This window comes from Hippichthys cyanospilos, chromosome 3, assembly GCF_059441005.1.
Source record: "Hippichthys cyanospilos isolate Australia breed blue-spotted pipefish chromosome 3, RoL_Hcya_1.0, whole genome shotgun sequence".
Classification (NCBI taxonomy): Eukaryota; Metazoa; Chordata; class Actinopteri; order Syngnathiformes; family Syngnathidae; genus Hippichthys; species Hippichthys cyanospilos.
In genome coordinates, this window is record NC_142371.1 from 7,669,412 (window position 1) to 7,690,585 (window position 21,174).

Genomic DNA, 21,174 nt, shown 5'->3' on the forward strand with positions numbered 1-21,174 from the left:
AGTAGACTAAGCTAGCCTATGCTAGGCTAGGCTACCCTCGTTAGGAAATATGGCCATAACAAGCTTGCCACATAACTCAAAGGAATTAAATCCCTTCTGTATTTTTATTTATGTTATTCAATTGTATACTGTGTATAACACTGTTTATTATATACTATTTTGATACCAATTTTTGATATGTATATACAATTTTGATGTTTTTACCTGGTGTTTTACATACATTAGCTATTTAACATAGGTTTGGATTGCCCGTCATACGGTGAATTTGTGTTATGATCCAAACCGTGGAACGTATTAATCTCGTAAATCGGGGGCCCACTGCAGATTCAAATGATCGAAATTCTTCCAAGCTTTTTTTTTTTTTTTTTTTAATAAACTCCTTATCCCTCATCAGGAGTTGTTTATGGTATTTAGGTCACGGTAGTCCTTTTCAGCCGAATCATGAATGTGTTTGTACCAGCGAACTTCCATAAGAAATAGTTCGTCCGCTGTGTTTTCTGCCTGGTGCTTCCGCACGGTAAAGGGATTCCAGAAGGTACGCGGGCGGAAAATATAACCTGCATGGTCACCGTGAGAAGGGGTGTGGTTGCCGAAATTACGTCATTTTGACGCATGGAGCTGTGTGGAACTCGCCTCTCGTATAAACCAAGCTGCCGCCCTTCTTGCAGGATTTACTCGCTTGCTATTTGTTAAACTTAATGTAGTCTTAACCTTGCGTTTGCCCCCTGGTGGTAGGATGACTGAAAGTGCTTGATTTGACATGTACGTGGACGGCTTTTCAAATGTTAAAATCACAGAGGATCAGCTGGCTGAAGTTAAAAAGGGGTGACTTTATAAGGGGTACAAGAGCAATCTCATTAACCGGGTTACATGGAGACTCATTTCACAGTCACATTGAGACTCATTTCACAGTCATGGGCTGGTGAAAGGTGTTCTATCAGGGTTGACGGACTCTGACATAGAGAAACACCTTTGTCCATATGTCATATTCAGTGGACGTCAGTTATTCACAGGACATCTGGACTGGGGATAGGAAAATCCATGCATAATTGATACCCATGAAAATGCAGTGGAAAAAATGCTGAACAAATTCTGAAAAAATGACATTAGTTTTCCTTGAAATATGGGGTCTTCCTTGCAACCTTCCCCTCATGCTGGAAAAAAAAACAAAAAACAAAAAAACAACAAAAAACAAAATAAATATTGAAAGAAAATCTAAAATTTCAACAATGCAGCGGTGCGCTATACATCATTTTGTGTGTTTATGGAAAGGTAAAGTCTATTTTTTTAAGTTAAAGAAGGCTAAAACGAAAATCTAACGTATGTACTTTCAGTAAAATAAGGCAAGGACGCTGGTGTCCACATGTGCACATCCGCGCAACTGGATGTGAACACCATCCGCTCAATTCCACCCCTGGTTAGCTTATGATGAAATTAGATGAATATAGATACGTCCAAAAATATAAACGGAGACTTTTCTTTTTTTTGCATACATGACACACTGAATTAATATTCACACACTTCTAAATGTTTGCACTTTGATTGTATATCTGTGTGATTGCAGGTATTTAAGTCAGAGGCTTGTGGTTGAAAGTTGTTGCTACATTCTCCATGTAAATCTGTAATCGATCCAGAACGCTTTTAAATGAATGTGGCCTCATTGGTCAAAAAACTCTGTGCATTACTTTGACCTTGGGTCACACATTTTGAACAGCCAAGTGGAGCATTCTATCTATGACCAGGCAGTTACTGATCTGTACAGCAAGTGTGAGTTTTCTTTCTGCCACCCAAAAATATGTTCCCTCCCACTGTGCAATGCCCATTGACATTTCCAGATGTGAGTAGTTCACAGACGCAGTGACTGAGGAAAGGGGGTGACATTTTGTGCCTCTGTGACAAGGCTGAGAAGCACTGACATTTGTGTAAGTGCTGAGTGGATTTGCTCCCGAAGATTTTCTATTATGAGAAATAAAGGGAAATTACTCATTACCTACTTATATATTTGGCAATAATCTGTACTCATGTACATCAGATGAAACAGAAGTGGAAATGGATGAATAGAGAATGAAAATGCAGTGTAAAAGACAGATGAATAAATACAAGAGCCAAGCGGCAATTCTCAAGTGGCTCACTTTGTTGAAGCATCTTCAGTCTTTTCCCTCTAAATCTCCATCAACTGCTACATACAGCTCCCTGAAGTATACAGCCTTCTGCTGTTGATCTTGCATGAAAAGGTACAAACTGTTCTGCACAAACAGACCATTAAAAAATAATGCAACTGCTTTTCCAAAAGATTACACCATGAGCAAGATTTGAACTGACTTTAGGAGATACTGCAGTACATGCTCCTCTTTTTATCTGATCATAAATTGCTGAGAGAGGAGGGGCAATGAAATCAATCTGCAATCAAAATATGCTAATACAGTGGAACCTTAAATATATATAGTTTTAAATTCAGTGTAGTCTATCGTGGAAATTGATGTTTGATTAATGGGACAATGGAGACACAGTGTTCCCTTGTTTTTTATGGGTAATGGATACTGAAAAACCCACTGCAAAGTGAAATCCGCAAAGTAGGACCCCTGACCTCCCATGTAAAGTATTTATAGTTTACAAATTTAAGACAAAGATTACTGCAGTACACATATTTACTTAAATGTAAACTAAACTAAAGTGAAGCAGAGTTTTTGCTTGAAATTACAATTTACTACAAAAGGTAACAGGATTCCAAAGCTTTCATTCCTCCTCGCCAATCTCTTTCATCCGTGATTGTGTGTGATCTTCAGTAGGAGTGAAGATGGGTCAGGCAGTCGATCAGTTTACGGGCAAGACATGTGATTGGCTCCCAACACGACCATTGACCAATGAGGGGTGGTTTACAACTCATGCTCTCGTTGTTCGATGGTCTGCCATTAACTTGGAAGCATGGAAGTGCAAACACAGTTTACAGCAAATAGACAGCACAACCGGCTGTGTTGTATAGAATTAGTTTGAAGAGAGAATGTGTCGTTATTGTTTCGCACTGAACAACAATTGCATCTCATTGAAGATTGCCAGCATGGGACAATGGAACAAAATAACTGTAATAATAATAATAATAGGAAGAAAAAACTGTAATGCTGCCTTTCAGTTTCGTTGTACAGACCTAAAGTAAAAAGCAATGTTTAAAATAAAGTGTTAAGGTATTTGTTGTTGTTTTGTGCTTGAAATATGCTTTGAATGAATAAATCACTTGCGCCTGTTGAGCAAAGCATTCTGGGATGCCTTTCCAATGTGGCAGCATTCTAGTAACCAATTAGTACATGGCGAAGTGGCAATCTCACTCTGATTGTCTCTCAGTCAGGAAAGGCAAGAACTAAGTTTTAAAATCACCCCAAAAGGCATTATCTAGTAAATTAAGTAGATCAAAATCTTGCATTTGACTCGCAGTTTATGTTCAAATGACATGTGTTCAATTGCGTTTTTTTTTTTTTTTGCAACCGCTTCTGGGGGAAAAAGTGTGCAATGGTTTGTGCATTCTCCCTAGTGTATGTGATTGCTAATTGCAGTCGAGTCCTGATGGCACACATTGCACATACATACTGTCGGATGTGTCTTGTCCCTAGTGGGCATGATTGCTTATTGCAGTCTGGTGCCAGGAGAACACGCTCTAAGCATTGGGATTTGTGAACAATTTATTGTTTTTTAAGCTTGTTTACTTAATTTGGATGACTGAAATGAGGATTGTATATCTTTGCTTTTTATTTAAGGCCAAGACGTAGAGAATACTGTTAAATAGTGTTTTTTTTTTTTTTTTTTTCAGAGATTAACGCTATTTACAACTTCTGGCTTGAAAAAATGGCAGACAAACATTGATGGAAAAATGTTTTATTTTTATCATGACGATACAATGTGCTTAATAATATTCACTTTTTATGAAGAGTATTTCTCGCTTATGTATTGAATCATTTAGCAACAATATATTAAGGAATTGTCAATGGCTTGTAAGATCATTAGAAAGTGTAAAAATGGCAGACAAACGATGACGGAAAAATGTTTTATTTTAATCATGAAGATACAATATGCTTAATAATGTTCACATTTTGTGACGAGTATTTCTAGTTTATGTATTGAATCATTTGCAACAATATATTCAGGAATTGTCAATGGCTTGTAAGATCATTTAGAGAGAGATCATTTAGTGTATATAAATGTTTAATAAACTAATACGAAGTGCCATACAATAGATGTATGCATGCACTTACACTTTACTATTCAGACATGTGCTAATGATTTCTGAGTGTGTTAGTAAACATTCACAAAATGCTAACATTTCCAATAAATGTCCTTCATTCATTATTTTTTCATATAATTCATTTCATTATTTCATATAAATCATTTCATTATTTCATATAATAATACAATTACTTTTCATTATGAACTTGTGACATGATGATTTATTACGTATATATTTAAGAAATGCTACAGGTATATTGATGATGCAGTCAGTTTCTGTGGTTGTTTATCATCTGGCTAATTATTCACCGACACCCATTTACTTAGCATTTTCAAGGTGAGCGAATGACTGAGGGTTGTTGCATTTGTACAGTGTTGTACAGTTACTGGAACTGCAAAATGTCATCATAAAAAAGTGTTTACTGTCTTTTTCTCAAGACGCACACTTGCCACTTGTCTGCTCCCTCTAGAGCTCAACTACAGTTAATTGGTTTTTCATAGAAAAACCTTTTGTGTATAATCAATACTGACGTCAAAAAAATGCATGTCACAACAAATTTTAAAGGAGAACTCGTCTTTTGGGATGCAGGTTTGGTACAAAATATCACCACTTTTACCGCATGCCTGCTTGCTGAGGTACTGTAAATTTGAGTCAAACATAGCATGTGGATTTTTTTTTTGTTTTGGGTGTGGTTTATACCAGGAAAATGAGTGATACATCCATTGACCATCACCTCAACCTTTTACCACATTAGAGGCCTTTTAATTTGATGCTCTGTGGGCAAACAGTGTGTCTCAAGTACATTTAAAAGCACAGACTTCACTATCATAATACTGAATGAGGTCTGTGTTCAAAAGGAACACCTTTCCTAATACAGAGCATACACTTTAGCTGATACTTATTCATTGCTCCAAACTCATTATAGTATGCAAAATAGAGCCCCCCCTGAGATGAATAAAAATTAAAATAGAGGTACAGTGTTGCTCGTCAGTGGTATCTTTATTTAAATGTTGGCTTTAAACTGCAAAAGCTAAACCATGGGAAGAGGATTTGGAAGTCAACAGGTAAAATTATCATAAAGAAACAATGATAAGGTTCCCTCTGCTCAAAGGTGTGGCGCAACCGTACTTCAGCACAGATTATGCAAGTACACTACTCTCACTAAAGTGTATACGTGATATCAACGCGTGGTGATGGTCCTACAGTAGAGGTTCAAAATTTGCTGTTGAAGGAATAAAAGCTTCTTGCAGACTGACATGAAGTCAGCAGGGCCAGGCCAAGGGTTAACACAAAACAAAACACTTCAATCCCTCACTGATGCTCTCTACAGCTCCCTATGGTCTCGATTGATTGAATCACAGGTCAGTCAGAGTACATTGATCTAAAAACCCAAGCACGCTACCCCCAACTCCTCAGGCCTTATCTTTGTCAATTCATTTGCTGGCTGCCAGGAGTATTCACTGGAGGGCTGTAGCTTTGGGGGTCCAGGTTTTAAACACACTTTTCCATTCCGGTGACTTACATTGAAGCCACTATTATTCAGTTTTCTATTTGCTTAGTATAAGACTGTAATGAAATTCACCGGAAGAGAGTAATGCTATACATTTTAACTGGCTTAATGTAAGGTTTTGTTTTTGGAGAAGGCCTTATCTTTCCTGTATTTACCTCAAGAATAAAGGAATTGTTCTTGTAAAGAGAAGCCAGGTTCTTTCTCACTTCACTGTCTTTCTTTCATGCTGCATGCCCAGGGTGTTTAAGTACGTGATTGAATCTATTGGTGTGTGCGTGTGTCTGTTTTATCATTTCCATTCAAGACATTCGGATGACATAAATCCAAAATGGCATTTATCCTTTTCAATAAAAATAGTAAAAAAGGCTGAACAATTCATTGCATTTGCAGTATAGTCGCAATGTGATAATGCACAATGTTTGTACTAGCAAAGGCTGCGGTTTAATAGTCATTACTTTATCGAACGCGGAGTGGTAGCGGGTCCACAGAAAGCTAACATAACATTGCCGCGCTAGCATTAAACGAGGTTTCCGTCTCACAAGACAATGAGACAAGGATCTTACATGCTTGATCATTTTCATCTTGCAAGGTTAGAAAAAAATTAAACATGGAATAAACCTCACCATGTATTCACGTTGTGTTTTTTGAGATTTTGTTATATGCCAGAATGCACGTGTGTGGAAGTATGTGATCGCTATGGGATGTGTGCGTAGGGTTGAATCCCATTTAAGTGTCACCAAAATTCATGCACGCATGGAGATGATAGTGAGCGCCTAGTTAAACCATGACAACTTCAAATGCATCCATGCGAAGTTGTCGATCTATCAAATACTAGGAGGATGAACTTGGCGGCAGGTGTGGACAAAAAAAACAGAGGAAAAGATGCTTGAGATGTCGCTGAGTGTAATGCCCACCGGATCTTTTTTGTGATTGAAAAAGAAAAAAATCAAAATCTTACTTTTCCTACCTGTTAGTGTTTGCAATGTCACTCACTGGAGATGGTGTTGGCTTTCATTTTTATTTGAAACGATATGTTTGGGGTAAAAGTGACAGTCAAACATGGTGCCAGCAATATCATGCATTGGGCCTTTTTTCCTTAGCAGAAACAAGGAAGATGGTTAAAATTGATGGGAAAATGGATAGAGCTAAATACAGGACCATTCCGGAAGAAAACTTGTTACAATCTGCAAAAACCCTGAGACTGGGATGGAGATGTATCTTTTAACAGGATAATGATACAAAACATAGAGCCAAATCTACAGTGGAATGGTTGACAATCAAATGTATCCAGATGCCAAGTTACAGACCTGAATCCAATCAAGAGTCTGTTGAAAGAGCTCAAAACGCCTGTTCATAAATGCTCTCCATCCACCCTCACTGAGCTCCAGCTGTTTTGCAAGGAAGTATGGGCAAGAATTTCAGTCTTTCGATGTGCAAAACTGATAAAGACATACTCAAAGCGACTTGCAGCTATAATTGCCGCAAAAGGTGGAACTGCAAGTGTTAATGGGGGAGAATAATGCACATCCCACTTTTAAGTAAAGTTTGTTTCACTTCATGAATGATTGTGTGCCACTTGATTACCAAAAAAAATAAAATTCCTATCTTGTATCTTATATTTCATGTTCAAGCCTGAAATGTGGCACAATGTTGAAACGTTTAATGGGACATACACTGTATGTATACATATACACACGGGGGCTACAACATACTTGTGATCTTTGGGTTTGTATGTTTGAATGCATAGCTGATAATGTTTACAGGGAGTCATGATTTATTTTTTGTATGAATAGCAGCAGGTAAATTCACAGGTTGATTGTATCTTTTTCCATTTAAATACAAAGCATCATGTACTTTAATTTTTAACCAATGGGATCAGGTTACTGTAAATAGTTATGATTGCTTTTTCATTCTATATATTGTGAGAGGAGCTATTTTGATTTTAAGTCATTAAGTGCAATGCACATCGACTGTTTTTTTTCCAGTCACATACACAGTACTATCTAAATTATTTTGAAGGTGTTTTGTAACAATATTGCATCATTTTTGTACCAATACTACAATGCTATCAATTTTTTATCGTGTGAAATATCTGTCACATTTTTAAGTTCTTAGCATTGTAATTGGGATTTTTTTGAAAATCATTTTCCATTCACTCTATACTTCCCGAATGTTCTATGCTGTCAGTGTTGTCTAATGAAAAAATGTTTCATGTCTTTGGCAGGAGGCATATTCGAGTCCATCGAAAGTGGCCCATCGGGTGCTGAAGAACTAGCCTTTAAATTTGCTTTAAACACAATCAACAGAAACCGAACTCTACTGCCAAACACCACTCTTACTTATGACATCCAAAGGATAAACATCTATGACAGTTTTGAGGCCTCCAGAAAAGGTAAGATTTTTATGATACAGTGTATACACACGAATAAATGTCTGCAAGCATCATATGCACATATGTATCCACAATTGCATTCATTTACTGTTTTTTTGCATTGACAGTTGCATATTCCCAGACAGTTTTATGAGCCTGATGTTGCTAAGCTTGTGACAATTTAAACCACACTAGGAGGAAAAAGCTGAGTATTTCAAATATAAACAGCTATAATTGATTGGTTCCAGGTAATGACTCAGTGGTAGTAATTCAAAGATTTGTTTGTCCCCCAGAGCAGGCCAATAAAGAGCTTTAATCTATCTGCTTCACATGTGCATCAAGTGAGCAATTTAAGTCTCCTATCAATTACAGGTCATTATATTGTGTCTAAGTGACTGAGCTGACTCCATCATATAGAATATTGTTACTCAAACAGCAAGGTTTACGAAAAATGAAAACGAAAAATGAAAGAAAAAATGTTTCACAGTCATTTGTCTCGTTTGCCGCTTCAGTAATATTAATTACAGAGGGACTCGTTGTCTCAGTTTTCCAGTCGGCATCCACCAGAGATAAAGTTGAGTTTATTTGCATGAAAACGGAGAGCACTTCTACAGAAGGTCTAAGTCTCCTAGTCTGGTACACACCAGCAATTTTTCACATGAATGAATGAAAGCCAGACCAAATGTTTAGTCCAGACCAAACAAGTGTAAATAAAAAAGGTACAGCACAAGTGGCTCATTAGTGGCATCAACACTTAGTTGTACTGTACTCTTACCATAAAAGACAGTTTTGCTCTTCACAATTGTTTGACAGTCTTGTATTTCTCTTTGCAAAATATAAGTATTACTGCAGTAGGCTACACTTCACAAAGTGTAATTGAGTATAACTGTAATTATATAAAGTGTACTCTAAACTGTGTATTTGTAGTATACCAGAAAGTAATTGTTGTTTATCCTCAATTGGAAAATAAGTTCATAAAAGAGTATACCACAAGCAAACTCTTTCAATATACAGATACGATTCTAATTCTATACGTACTTCTAGTCCACAGTTTAACCTTTGTGTGGTGGTGGTAATATATATATATATATATATATATATATATATATATATATATATATATGTTTTTTTTTTTTTTTTTTTTTTTTTTTTTTTTTACTCAGCCAATGTGCATTGTTCTGAAAAGTTTTTGGGGAACAAAATTACTCCATCATTATTTTTTCTTATGTTAAACTAGCCTACATGCTGCGATTAAGTGGCAACTAGTTGAGATTGTACCCCGCCTGCTAGGCCTGAAACAAAGTAAACTGCATTTTTTTTTTTTTAAGCTCAGGAAGAGAAACAAAACACACGTTGAAAATAAACAAATGAATACTCTAATTAAAAAGCGGACTCTTCTACCAAAATGGATAAACCAATGATTGTGATATGAAGATGATGATCACCAATGCTACATGTAAATTCGTTCTATTATTTTTTAATACATTTTACTGTGACATTTGTTAATATTCGTTGTTGGTTTTTGCTCACGTCACGTAAATGCAGTTTGAACCAGAGACTTACTTTGTTCTTTTTACTGCGCACTTTTTGGACTCCAAACATTCCTGTTGAGACCCGTACCTTTTTAGTATTGCGAATCTCGGGGTTTCAACAGTTTTCAGTTGTAAGAGGACCTTTGCAAAGCACGCATTTTTTTGTTTTGTTTTGTGCAAAACAACCCAGAAGGTTGGATAATCTTTACCCAAATATTATCTCAGCCCTTTTTATCCCAACTGTTTTGAGAGTATACCAACAAAGATTCTAGCCTTGTCAATGCTGGATTTTGTTTTCTTCACAGGGATTTGGCACAGTAGCCAACTGGCTCGTGTGTCCTCCTCCCAGTACAGACATCTTGGGTTTGAACCCAGTCTATGGCAAATCCAAATAGTGTGATGACTCTATGAACTGTGTTGACTAGAAGCTTGCGTTTTTTTATATTTGGAAAATGTACTGTAAATCAGTTTCATGTATTATACTTCAAATATAAATCTGCAAATGTAAGTGTTAATTAGAGGTATATGGCTTTTATACTAATTGTATTTACAGTAAACGAGAGTCCTAGTTGCACATTCAATTCATATACCTGTAATTTAAACTGTGTACTAGAGTATACTTACATCTAGAATGCTAAATATATAATGGCTGAATATACCTGTAGCATACTCTAAATAACTTGGTTCCAATTTAGTCTGGACAAGTATTCAATTAGTATACTTTCTGGTACACTGCGAGTACATAGTTCAGAGTATACTTTATATACAGTACTTGAGTACACTTTACACATATTCCCTTTTGCTAAGGGTAGGTTAGTGTTTCTACTAATATAGATCCCTCTTTGCTTCAGCCTGTGACCAGCTTTCTCTTGGAGTGGCAGCTATATTTGGTCCTTCTCACAGTTCCTCGGCCAATGCTGTTCAGTCCATCTGTAATGCACTAGGGGTGCCTCACATACAGACCAAGTGGAAGCACCAAGTTTCAGACAACAAAGACATCTTCTATGTCAGCCTATATCCAGACTTCTCATCCTTGAGCAGAGCAATCCTGGACTTGGTCCACTTCTTCAAGTGGAAGACAGTCACAGTTGTTTATGATGACAGCACCGGTGAGCTTTTTTTTTCCTTTCTTATTCCAAGCACCACAATTTGATCTGTTTTTTAGCTTGCACTTCCTCAGACATTCATCTTCAGTCTCAATCCATTTGGTGCAACTCATGTTCACAGAATTTCTGATAAGTTTCAAGATTCAAGAGTTTTATTGTCATATTCATAGTGATACTATGACACAATGACACAAATGACACTACTGACACAATGAAATTATTATTTTGTTCGTTTGCCTGAGCAGGCTACATTCCACAATCGAGGAAATTATATACTAGGCAAAAAACAAAACAAAAAAAACAGTAATAGAGCATTAAGGGCGGTAATAATGAACCACTAATAAATGAATAGACTTTCATTCCAATCATATTTATGGAGTAGATGAAGAGGAAGAAACTGTATACATAAGAGGATGATAGTGCAAAATGGTATCATTTTTCAGCTTTCCTGCACTGTGCAGGATTTGTAAGGTGCATGTGTGCATGCGGTAAAGTGACTGGATTGTACATCTGTAGTTTTTGGGAATCTTTGCTGGCATGCCAAATTTCATCAGTCTCTGTATAAAGTACAGTCTCTGTTGGGACTTCTTGATGATCTGTCGAATTCTGTGGGACCAGGTGAGATACTCGCTGGTGTAGGTGCTGAGTAATTTGAAGGCTTTCACCCTCTCCAGCTCTGTCCCATTGAGGACAAGTGGTGATTTGTGCAGCTCCATCTGTGGCCTTGGGTCAATGATCAGTTCTTTGGGAGGAGGTTTTTGCTGCGATGCCAGGCCACAAGGTCTGCTGTTTTGCCACCGCCTACGCCCCACCCCCCAGTGATCACATTGAGGAGTTTAGTGTAATCTGCATACTTAATCATGCTGGTGTTGTTTTGGTAGGTGACGAGTGAGTAAACGAAAGGGCGTTTTTGGGGTGATTGGGATGAGCGCTACAGGACGGTAGTCATTCAGGCAGGTCACGGTGCATTGCTTGGAGACAGGCACTATGGTGCTGGACTTGCAGCAGGTGCGGACAGAGGTTTGTTCAAGGGATAGGTTAAAAATGTCTACAAACACATCAGGTAGCTTTGATGAGCAAACCCTGAGTGCATGACCAGGGATGTTATCTGGACCGTCTACTTTCCATTCGTTTGTTTTGCTCAGAACCTTATGCACATCTGCTGGCGTCACCATGAGAGGAGGGTCCTGTGCACACTCCTCGGCCAGCATCCTTCTCTGCTGATCAAGATTCTGAGCGTCAAAGCAGGCGTAGAACTCCTTCAGCTCATCTGGCTCTATGTCTTGGGTGGATGTGACTGTCCTGCTCCTCTGTCGATAGTCCGTGATGTGTTGAAGTCCTTCCCACATGCACTGAAGGTCTGCGGTGGAGTAATAACCCATCAGCTTCTGCCTGTACTGTCTCTTGGCCTCTCTGATTTTCACCTTTTCATTTCGTAGGTTTCATGATTGAGGTTCTTCAATGTAGGCACCTTTACCTGGTACCTGGTACCCTGGTATTTTCTCAGTCATCATAATGTGAATGATGCTTTATGACCTGGAATGACTTTCGGTTCACAGCGCTCCATTTTCAAGTTAGACTTAAATTTCTTGACCTCTTATTGTGTTTGAGACCAGTTGAATTGAAATGAGTTTCCAAACTTTGAAGAATCCACCAGAACAAATTGAACTTGCATGGGTGAGCAGGTAATTCATGGACTGGTTATTGAAGAGGACATAAACAACCATTTACACTTGCATTAGTATGCTAATTATTATCATTATGAATGTGTTTTCTCTCGGTTTTTCTTACTTTTTTTGGGTCACTCTATAAAGCACTTGATCAAATCAGGCTATTTGCACATACAGTGACATATGTCAGGGTCAGAGTTGGATTCCATCCTGATGTCAAGCTGCCAGGTTTTGCTGAACTCAATCCAACATGCTGAGTATTGACTGGCTCAAAAGAATTTCCTTAAATGCAGGCATGTTCTGTTCAAAATAACTTCTAGAAGTACACTGTAAACATTGAAGTTTTACTAATAGTTCTGTAAATTGTTTGAGAATGTATGCTGTAAAATATGTTCATGAAATTTGGTGTAATGATGCCATGGATTTCTTAAAGCCTCAATATCTTAAAATGTGTTTGTGGGGTCTTTGCCCTAGATGCCAGCATCTTTAAGGAGGAACTTAATATCTTACAGATAATAGTTTATTAGTTAAATTGCACATTGATTTACATTGATACCATATGAGTTTTTTGAGATACAAGCTGTTTCTCAGCTCAATTTTAGCCCAATGTCTTGTGATCATGAATTTGAGTTATGAGTAATTTTTGGGGTGATCATCGCTAAATTCCTATAGAATAGCACAGCTCCTGTGCTGATCGACAGCTAAATGGCATATCCACATTCAGAACCAAAATGGGCAACTTGTAGTACTGTACTGTTAAAAAAGCAGTTACTTTAGGATCATCAAGGTAATATATTCACAAGACCACAAAGCCATTTTTGCTTCATAAAATAAGTTATCTTTATTCATCACAGTATTATGAAGAGAATTTTTACTACGTTCATTTTGAAAACTGTATTTTAATTACAACTTTGCCTATATAGAAAAACTCTACTGTACAGAATATAAAACCAAAGACATTGCAATCCAACAAAAATACTATTGTAGATCCACCCACCCAACTTTAATTCGCGCTGATACTCAGAAGGGTGTGCTAGTGCCTTGCTGAGCAAGCTTTAGGCAAGAGGTGAGAAAACACCCTTTTTACTGGCAGCCAGTCAAACACAGGTCACATAATTAAAAGTTGAAAACAAACAATCACGTTAATATTCAAATCATGTATGCAGTGAAAACCCAAAGAATTAGGAAGTGGCACAAGCAAACTTCACACAAGAACCCTGGTAAGGAGATTGTATTCTCAACCCTCACAACTGGGATGCAACTGTACTTAACCATTTTGCGACAATGATTAAAACAACTATTATGAATGTTGTTTTTTTTCAACTTTCAGTATAGACATCCAAGTGTAATGCTTAATGGGAAAATTCATTGTAGCAGTTACACTCTAATACCAGATATCCTGTTTTAAACAATGCAATTTTTCGGGAATAGAATTAAAAAAGGTGAAGGAACAATCTCTGTGTGAGCAATTTTTCCTCCAAGCTGGGAACAAACAAGCAAATCAATAACCACAATGGGAGTTGTCTAATAGTTCAATGTTGTAATGGCAAAACGGGGATGGCAGCAGCATGTGTTAGAGCGCTCCTAGCCAGGCATGACATCCTTACAACTCTCGAGGAAACTGCTGCTACTGCATCTGTGGCAAGAGAGTTCTGATGAGGCCATAAGGGAGCTGAGACCATGATACCAAATCACTGGCTTTAAAAAAATATTTGTTTCATGCACATGGATGTGCATATGGATAAGACTGTTGAATCACCCATGAACTGCAGATATAACCAGGATTTTTGAAACTGGAAAGAAAATTGTACTCCAGAATGCCTTGACATTCTTGACATTTTTTTCTTTGTATCCTGCACAAATTCGAGACACCCTTTACTGGGTGAAGCCAAGAAGCCCCAGAATATAAATGAGCCTCCTCTTCACAGCAGTGTACATAATGCACAGCTCTTTTCTGTGTACGCTCCATTTTCTGTGTCTGTAAACATGACTTGCCAAAGCTTTGTAATTTTGTATTTTGCTTCATCTGCCCCAAGAATATTAAAGCTGTGCCATTTTGTCATAGTGTCTCAAATACCAAAAAATGTGCCTTTGCTATAGGGCTGTCACTAACAATTATTTCAATAGTTGATTAATCAGCGTATATTTTTTTTAATTAGTCAACTAATCCCAACTATTTTTTTATCTTGCTTGAAAGTAGGTAACACTCTAATGCAGGTTCCAAATAACCTAATGAGCCCTTCACCTCAACAACCGTATAGCAGGAGTATCACATGTGTACCCCGCAGTCCTGTTCTGCAAATAATTTACAACATATACATTACATATTACACTTGTTTTACACATTTAGTATAGCTGTTTCTTAATTATTGAGTTAGAAATCAATAACATGATCAGGGTCTTCACAAAATCTGGTAGCCCTTCGTATTACTCAGTACTTTGGTACTTTGGAAGTAGCTCTCGGTTTCAAAAAGGTTGTTGACCCCTGCAAGATAGTATACAGTATTTATATACACATAACTGAAGAATTGTTGACTGTATTTTTTTATTCAATACACAAAATATTTTTTTTTAGTAAATATACGTTAAAAATATTCAAATTAAAGTGCATTTTATCTTGTAAAAATACAGATGCTATGTATTAGCTAGCTACATTATTGACGCTAACCAACTATATTATTTTTTTGTTGTTGTTGAACATTCACAACTTAAATTAGAGTAAAACAATGAACAAGAATATATTTGTAGGATACATACCAATCCAGTTGTATAATCAAGTTTAACATTTTATGAGCCAAAATAGCAAAATTGCTCCAAGTAACATTTACACAGTATGCCTTTAAGTATACAGTATGCTTATCAAGCTACAGCCTTTTCAAACAGTTATATCACAGTTATATGTTGAAAAAAACTAAAGGGTTAAGGACAAGTAAATACACAGTCCTCCACCCTTTGTCCTATTCGAGTCACCAAGTAGCGTCCAAGCTAGTTCGAAAACGTTGCCCGGTATTCCACTGTGTAGCTATGTATCCGTGAGTAACATGACATTGCAGTCCATGAGTTTTTTGTGTTATGTAATCTGGTGACAACTCATCAACTGGTTCACCATAGACCGCACATTAGCACGGAAAATGTTGTTAGCTTTAGCTTAGCTCTCAGGGCTTCTCCCGCCTTTGTTCATGGCCTAGCCTGCAAAGTGTTGGGTGCTTTGCTCAGCTCCTGGAAGATGCGATTGCAGATAAAATGGTTAGAATTTTGCAGTGTAATGTCCAAAAGCTTCTTACAAGTACAGTCGAACCTCTATATAGTGAACCTCTACAAAGTGAATCTCTCTTCATAGTGAACGAATCTTTACGGTCCCTTGCAAAACAGCTATATTTGACGTGTATGTAAAACCTCCTCATAGTGAAACTCCACATAGTGAATAATCTCTTCATAGTGATGCTATTAGTCAGTCCCTTGACAGCATCTACCTCTATATTGTGAATATCTGAACTTATCGAAAATTGTGAAGTTGTAAAATTGGGCGCACTGTCGGGATTTCCTCCCTGCCTAGCCGCTCTCGCACGCCGCGACTTTCTCTTGCATTTTCACTTCGTCCGCCGTCCACTGCGCACGCGTTTCTCCGCTGGTCATCCCTCCGAAAATTCTAAGATGTCGGAATCTGCCGTGAAAAGTATGGATGCTAGATCTATAAGTCGGAAGCGAAAGCCTTTGTCGTTGGAGGAGAAGTGCGACATAATTCGGAAGTGTGCGAGTGGTGGCATACCGTGCAACCTCGTATTGACAGTTACTTTCTCCGCGCTGATGACATGCACTGATCATGTTTTATTATGATCATATACTGTATTCATTAACTATTGTTGAATAATAATAAAGAGTTTTGTTCAATGTAAAATGTTTTTACATTAGTTTTACCGCATTAGATTTTAGTGTTTAAACAACTTAAGTTGTTTAATTTACATTTATTTACATATTTATTTAAAAAAAAAACGTATATAAAATTATTTACATATTTATTAAAAAATTATTCACATATTTCATCAATGAATTCTGAACATTTTAGGAAAACCTCTATAAAGTGAATCTCTCTTCATAGTGAACTTCTCTCCTCGGACCCTTGAAGTTCACTATGTAGAGGTTCGACTGTATATTTAAAAGTCAAACTGTCAAAAGCCAAAATGAGCAGCGATATCACTACTATCTTGCAAACTGAAGAGACACCATCCTCAATTTGTGCACGCGCCACCGCTATGTTGTCAGATCAACTGTTTGTTTTTCCCCCAGCCAAGCATGTCTCATTATTCTTCCAGGGAGGGGTAAAATTAGTGGAGGGGAAACACTTCCTGTAGGACTTCCTGATAAAAGAAAACATACAATGTGACTGAAATGAGCAAAAAACACAGAATATAAATTCTAAATATGTTAAAGCGACTAGCCTATCCCAGCTGTCTCAGAGCAGTGGCAGGATACACCCTTGCCTCATACACACTCATAAAACGCCTTGGACAGGAGTGTGTAATGTACCTGTTATACATGGTTTTGGAATGTGGGAAGAGACAGTAGTACCCAGAAATGGTAAATGCACTATCACTTATATAGCGCTTTTCTACCTTGGGTACTCAAAGCGCTTTACACCAACTAGTCATTTACCTACTGATGATGCAGCATCAGGAGCAACTGGGGGTTCAATGTCTTGTTCAAGGACATTTCGACATGGTCTTGATGGTCGGGGATGGAACCCACAGCCTCTCAGGTGGGAGACGACCACTCTACCTCCTAGCCATGCCACCCCATACTACTTACTGCTTTTGTCTGTTATGAGTTTATTCAGTGACTTTCGATGTGTTATGTTTCATTAACAGCAGGGTGCCTTTAATTCTTCCCGCGAGTGTAAAAACCATGGTATCTTCTACAGATTTGCAATCAAATTTGGCAGCGCGGCTCAATACCCAGATTAAACTGCACACAGCCAATCTTTGGCTTCATAGGTGCTGCTTGGAGGACTGCCATGACAGCATTCTCCATCACGTCCATCTGCATGGGAGGCAGAACATGTGGAGGACCATTATGTTGAGCAATGATTCAAGGATTAGAGAGTGTAACGGACAGGGATGATGCTATGCTAATTTCTGAACCGAAACATTTGAGTTGTGCTCATTGCATGGCATCATATTGTATTTGGTCCTTTGAAATATGTAGTTCCTGGATTGGTAAATGCAAGCAGTTATCATATCTTGCTATGGCTTTAAAACACGAAAATCTCTTTGAAATATACTGCATTTTCTATAGAATTTGACAAACGTGAGGGCCTCACCACTTTACCTTTGAGAGTCCCATAGAATTTTAGCCAATTAGAATTCAGCTAACTTGTGTCTCCAGGCTATATGTAATCTTCCTGCTCCTGGCGCTAGGGCATTCATTTCAATAGTTGCGTCCACTTAATAGACTGCTGCAATAGCCAATCGAGTCATAAGATCGCCATCTAGAGACCTCACGTTGAACGTGAGTGGATGCTCACTGCAGGAAAGCGGTGCAATACTCCACAACCAAGCAATGCGGTGTTGGCTTAAGATGATTGCGTGAAAGGTGTAGCGTAGGTCCTAGCTAACCTGTCCTGACTTGGCCATTTTTGGGCTACCAGGGGCATGAGCTAACCCTGGCATATAGTTCTGCTGGGAATAGCTTTGGTTTGCAAAGGATCGATTTGGTGTTTGGAGCTACACTGGATTTGCAAACTTCAATTGTTTAACCACGGCAGCAACGAAACACCAAAGCACAGCCGGAAGCACGTGCTACAGTGCTTTTAAAAACCTATGGGGACACCCGAGTGGATACACAGTATTGTACATCTCAGTTTGAAGGTAAAGAGAGCCTCATTGTGCTACAGTGCTTGCACAACTTTTGGGAATACCCGAGTAGATATACTGTACATTTCAGTGCGAAGAGAAAGCTTGAGCATGAAAAGGTCAAGAAAAACCGGGAGATATTGAAAAGACTGATTCATTGTGACCACCGTTTGTTTTGGTGCAAGACTTTCTTTTTTATTCTTTTATTTTCTTTATTTATTGTTTCATTTTTTCATTTTATTCCATTCATAGTAAAGAAGTAAAATGATGTTCTTCTTAAAATGGACTTCATAAAATGTCGTGAATATTTATTTTAAATGATTAATTCTTTAAAGTTTTGACAGCATCACATGTAATGACAAGTTTTAATGGCTGATGCGGGTTTATTGATGTTTAAAAGCACCGGAAAATAGCCTGTGTAGCCCAGTAATGCGTACGTATGCGCATGAGGGCTGTTTATTCGAGAGTCTGACATCACAGGGGGCATACAGTACGTGTGAAAGTCACAAAGCATCACTGGCATTAGGTTGTACATTTCAAAATGCAATTCCTCACTGCATTTGTCGATAATGGTCATGATACATTTAATACCATCATATCATTGGATTTAGAAATAAATATTAAAAATAATCCAAAAAAAGACCATCAAAATTATTTGAATGTTATCGATGGGTTAAACCCAAGCATGGGGAGAACAAACGCGGTGAAAAATTAGACAGAGGCAGCTAACCTGACACTTAATGTAAGGGCAACACAAAAAGAAGGGCTGATTTGAAAATTAATAATAGTATCCTGAAATAAACTCTCTCCATGGTTTATATTGTTAACATTTTCCATAAAGCTTTGTGGATGTGTGGTAGAACTAATTTCTGCTATCGAGCATTAGTTTTTGGACTTGGCAGAGGTCTGCGCTATACAATCTACTCTTGTTTTATTGCATGGATTTATATAGCACCTTTGTCAATAGCACTAACCCTGTTAAATTGCAACTTCTTTTAATGTGAAGTACTATGTAGTGCTGTGACCTGCTGCTGACGCTTGATCTTGAATTTGCTCACAGATTTAATGACTGCGAGAAACAAGGCCCCTCTGTGACATTTACAGCTACATCATAGATTAACCTTCAGTGCCATTTTATGTATTTGTAACTATCGTATAAAACATTCTTGGATGTTCTAATTTTGTGAATGTAAATGATTTTGACATTGATTAATCCTTTTTTTCATATGTCAGTAATGTTTTGGTTGCTACCAGAGGTATATTTGATTGATTACAATCCATCCAAGGCAGACCTTTTTTTAAAAAGTTTTAGAGTTCATATCCACCTCCACCTATGTGGAATTTGCATGTTCTTCTTGAGCCCGCAAAAGTTCTCTCCAGGCACTCCGGCTTACTCCAACATTCCAAAAACAGGCATGACAAGTCAATTGGATTTTTTGTCTCTTTGTGCCCTGCAATTGGTTGGCAACCAAATCCGGGTGTCCCCCACCTCCTGCCCGAAGTCAGCTGGGAAAGGTGCCGGCAAGCATGTGACCCTTGTGAGTATAAGTGGCTTTAGAAAATGGATGGATGGGCGGACTTAAGAAAATTCAGAGGTATGAGCAGATTTGCCTGTAAGTCAAAATGTGTACCAGTTTAGCAGTGAATTAAGCAGTAAAATGCACTATAAATATGGTTTTGTAACCACTCACGATCGAACAAAGCTTTACTGTTCTGCCATTCTGAAACAAGTGAGGCCGATCAATAGCAGACCAGCATCTCCGTGAGGAGATGCCGACCAATGGCAGACCAGCATTGTAGTGACGCGTTGCATAAATCCACTATGAAGGGCAAAAAAAAAAAAAAAAATCCTAAAAGCAATTTCCTAAACACGCCTGTATATGGACACGAAACAACACAAATAAAGCCAACCCCCTAGGGTCATGGCAGTTGTTTTTGTCGTAAAGCCGGGAAAATACAGTAAAGAGGGTACAAAAATACTTCGTATTCCACATCGCAACATGAAAAAAAATGTAAGCCAGGGACGCTGTAACACGGGGGTCCGCTGTATTTTCCTAACTCATTGAACCATTTGTAAGATTACCCCTATATATATTTTTTTTTCGTATTGAGATGTGCAAACACCCAACATGACCAACCATGTTTGAAAACCCCACGTGACCAACACAGGATAAAATGGATAAAAGTGAAAATTTTGTTTGTAGAAACACTATAAAAATGGTGACCAGCTAACTTCGCCAAACGTTTCCATTCTTCTTTTTTTTTTATCTTTTCCTGGTATTTCACAGATGAGCTTGATTGCCAAGATTTAAAGTAGCAAGTGGAGGAAACATGGCACACAGGCTACAGAACGCCTTTCAAGGCACTGACACTCGAGGACAAGGATTATGCAGTTGTCTCCCAAAGGGATTGCTCATTCTCTTTTAACCAATCCTCCTTGATTGGAGTGCATTCAAATGAAAATTGTCTCAGTGGAGTTAATTATGACTAGGCTACTCTGATGTTGTGGTGCACAAAAACAGTCTTTAATGACCTTCCTGCTGTGCCTCATTGCCTTGCCCGGTACACCTGAAAAACAAAACTAAATGACACCTCAAAAATAGGAACAAAGACAACAGCAGCAAAAGCGAAATGTTGACAACCAAAATTGCTAATCCTACCCAATTGTGTACGAACTTTGTGGGTTAGTTAAGTAGAATGCGTATGGAAAGTTTTTATAGCACTTCAATTTTTCAACATTTTGTCATGTTATACCCTCATACCTTTTAAAATCTTTTGCCGGAAAAACTCTACACTCAATAAAATCCTAATATAACTGTGTGAAAAATGCTTTATTTTCAACTTTATTTTAATAGCTTAGCACACCGATCTATAGAAAGTTCTGCCTATTTGTCTTTGCATTATTTCTCAAACTGTGACC

At 37.9% G+C, this 21,174-nt stretch overlaps 1 protein-coding gene across 4 annotated transcripts in view; it reads left to right on the plus strand.

Moving 5' to 3' along the window:
- grik2 (glutamate receptor, ionotropic, kainate 2) overlaps positions 1 to 21,174 on the plus strand; it is a 146,726-nt gene that overhangs the window by 47,243 nt on the left and 78,309 nt on the right. For all 4 annotated transcript variants that reach the window (XM_088409750.1, XM_088409749.1, XM_088409752.1 and 1 more), the window contains 2 exons: positions 7,951 to 8,118; positions 10,481 to 10,738. In XM_088409750.1, the coding sequence (XP_088265876.1) occupies positions 7,951 to 8,118; positions 10,481 to 10,738 (426 nt within the window). The remainder of the gene's footprint in view (positions 1 to 7,950; positions 8,119 to 10,480; positions 10,739 to 21,174) is intronic.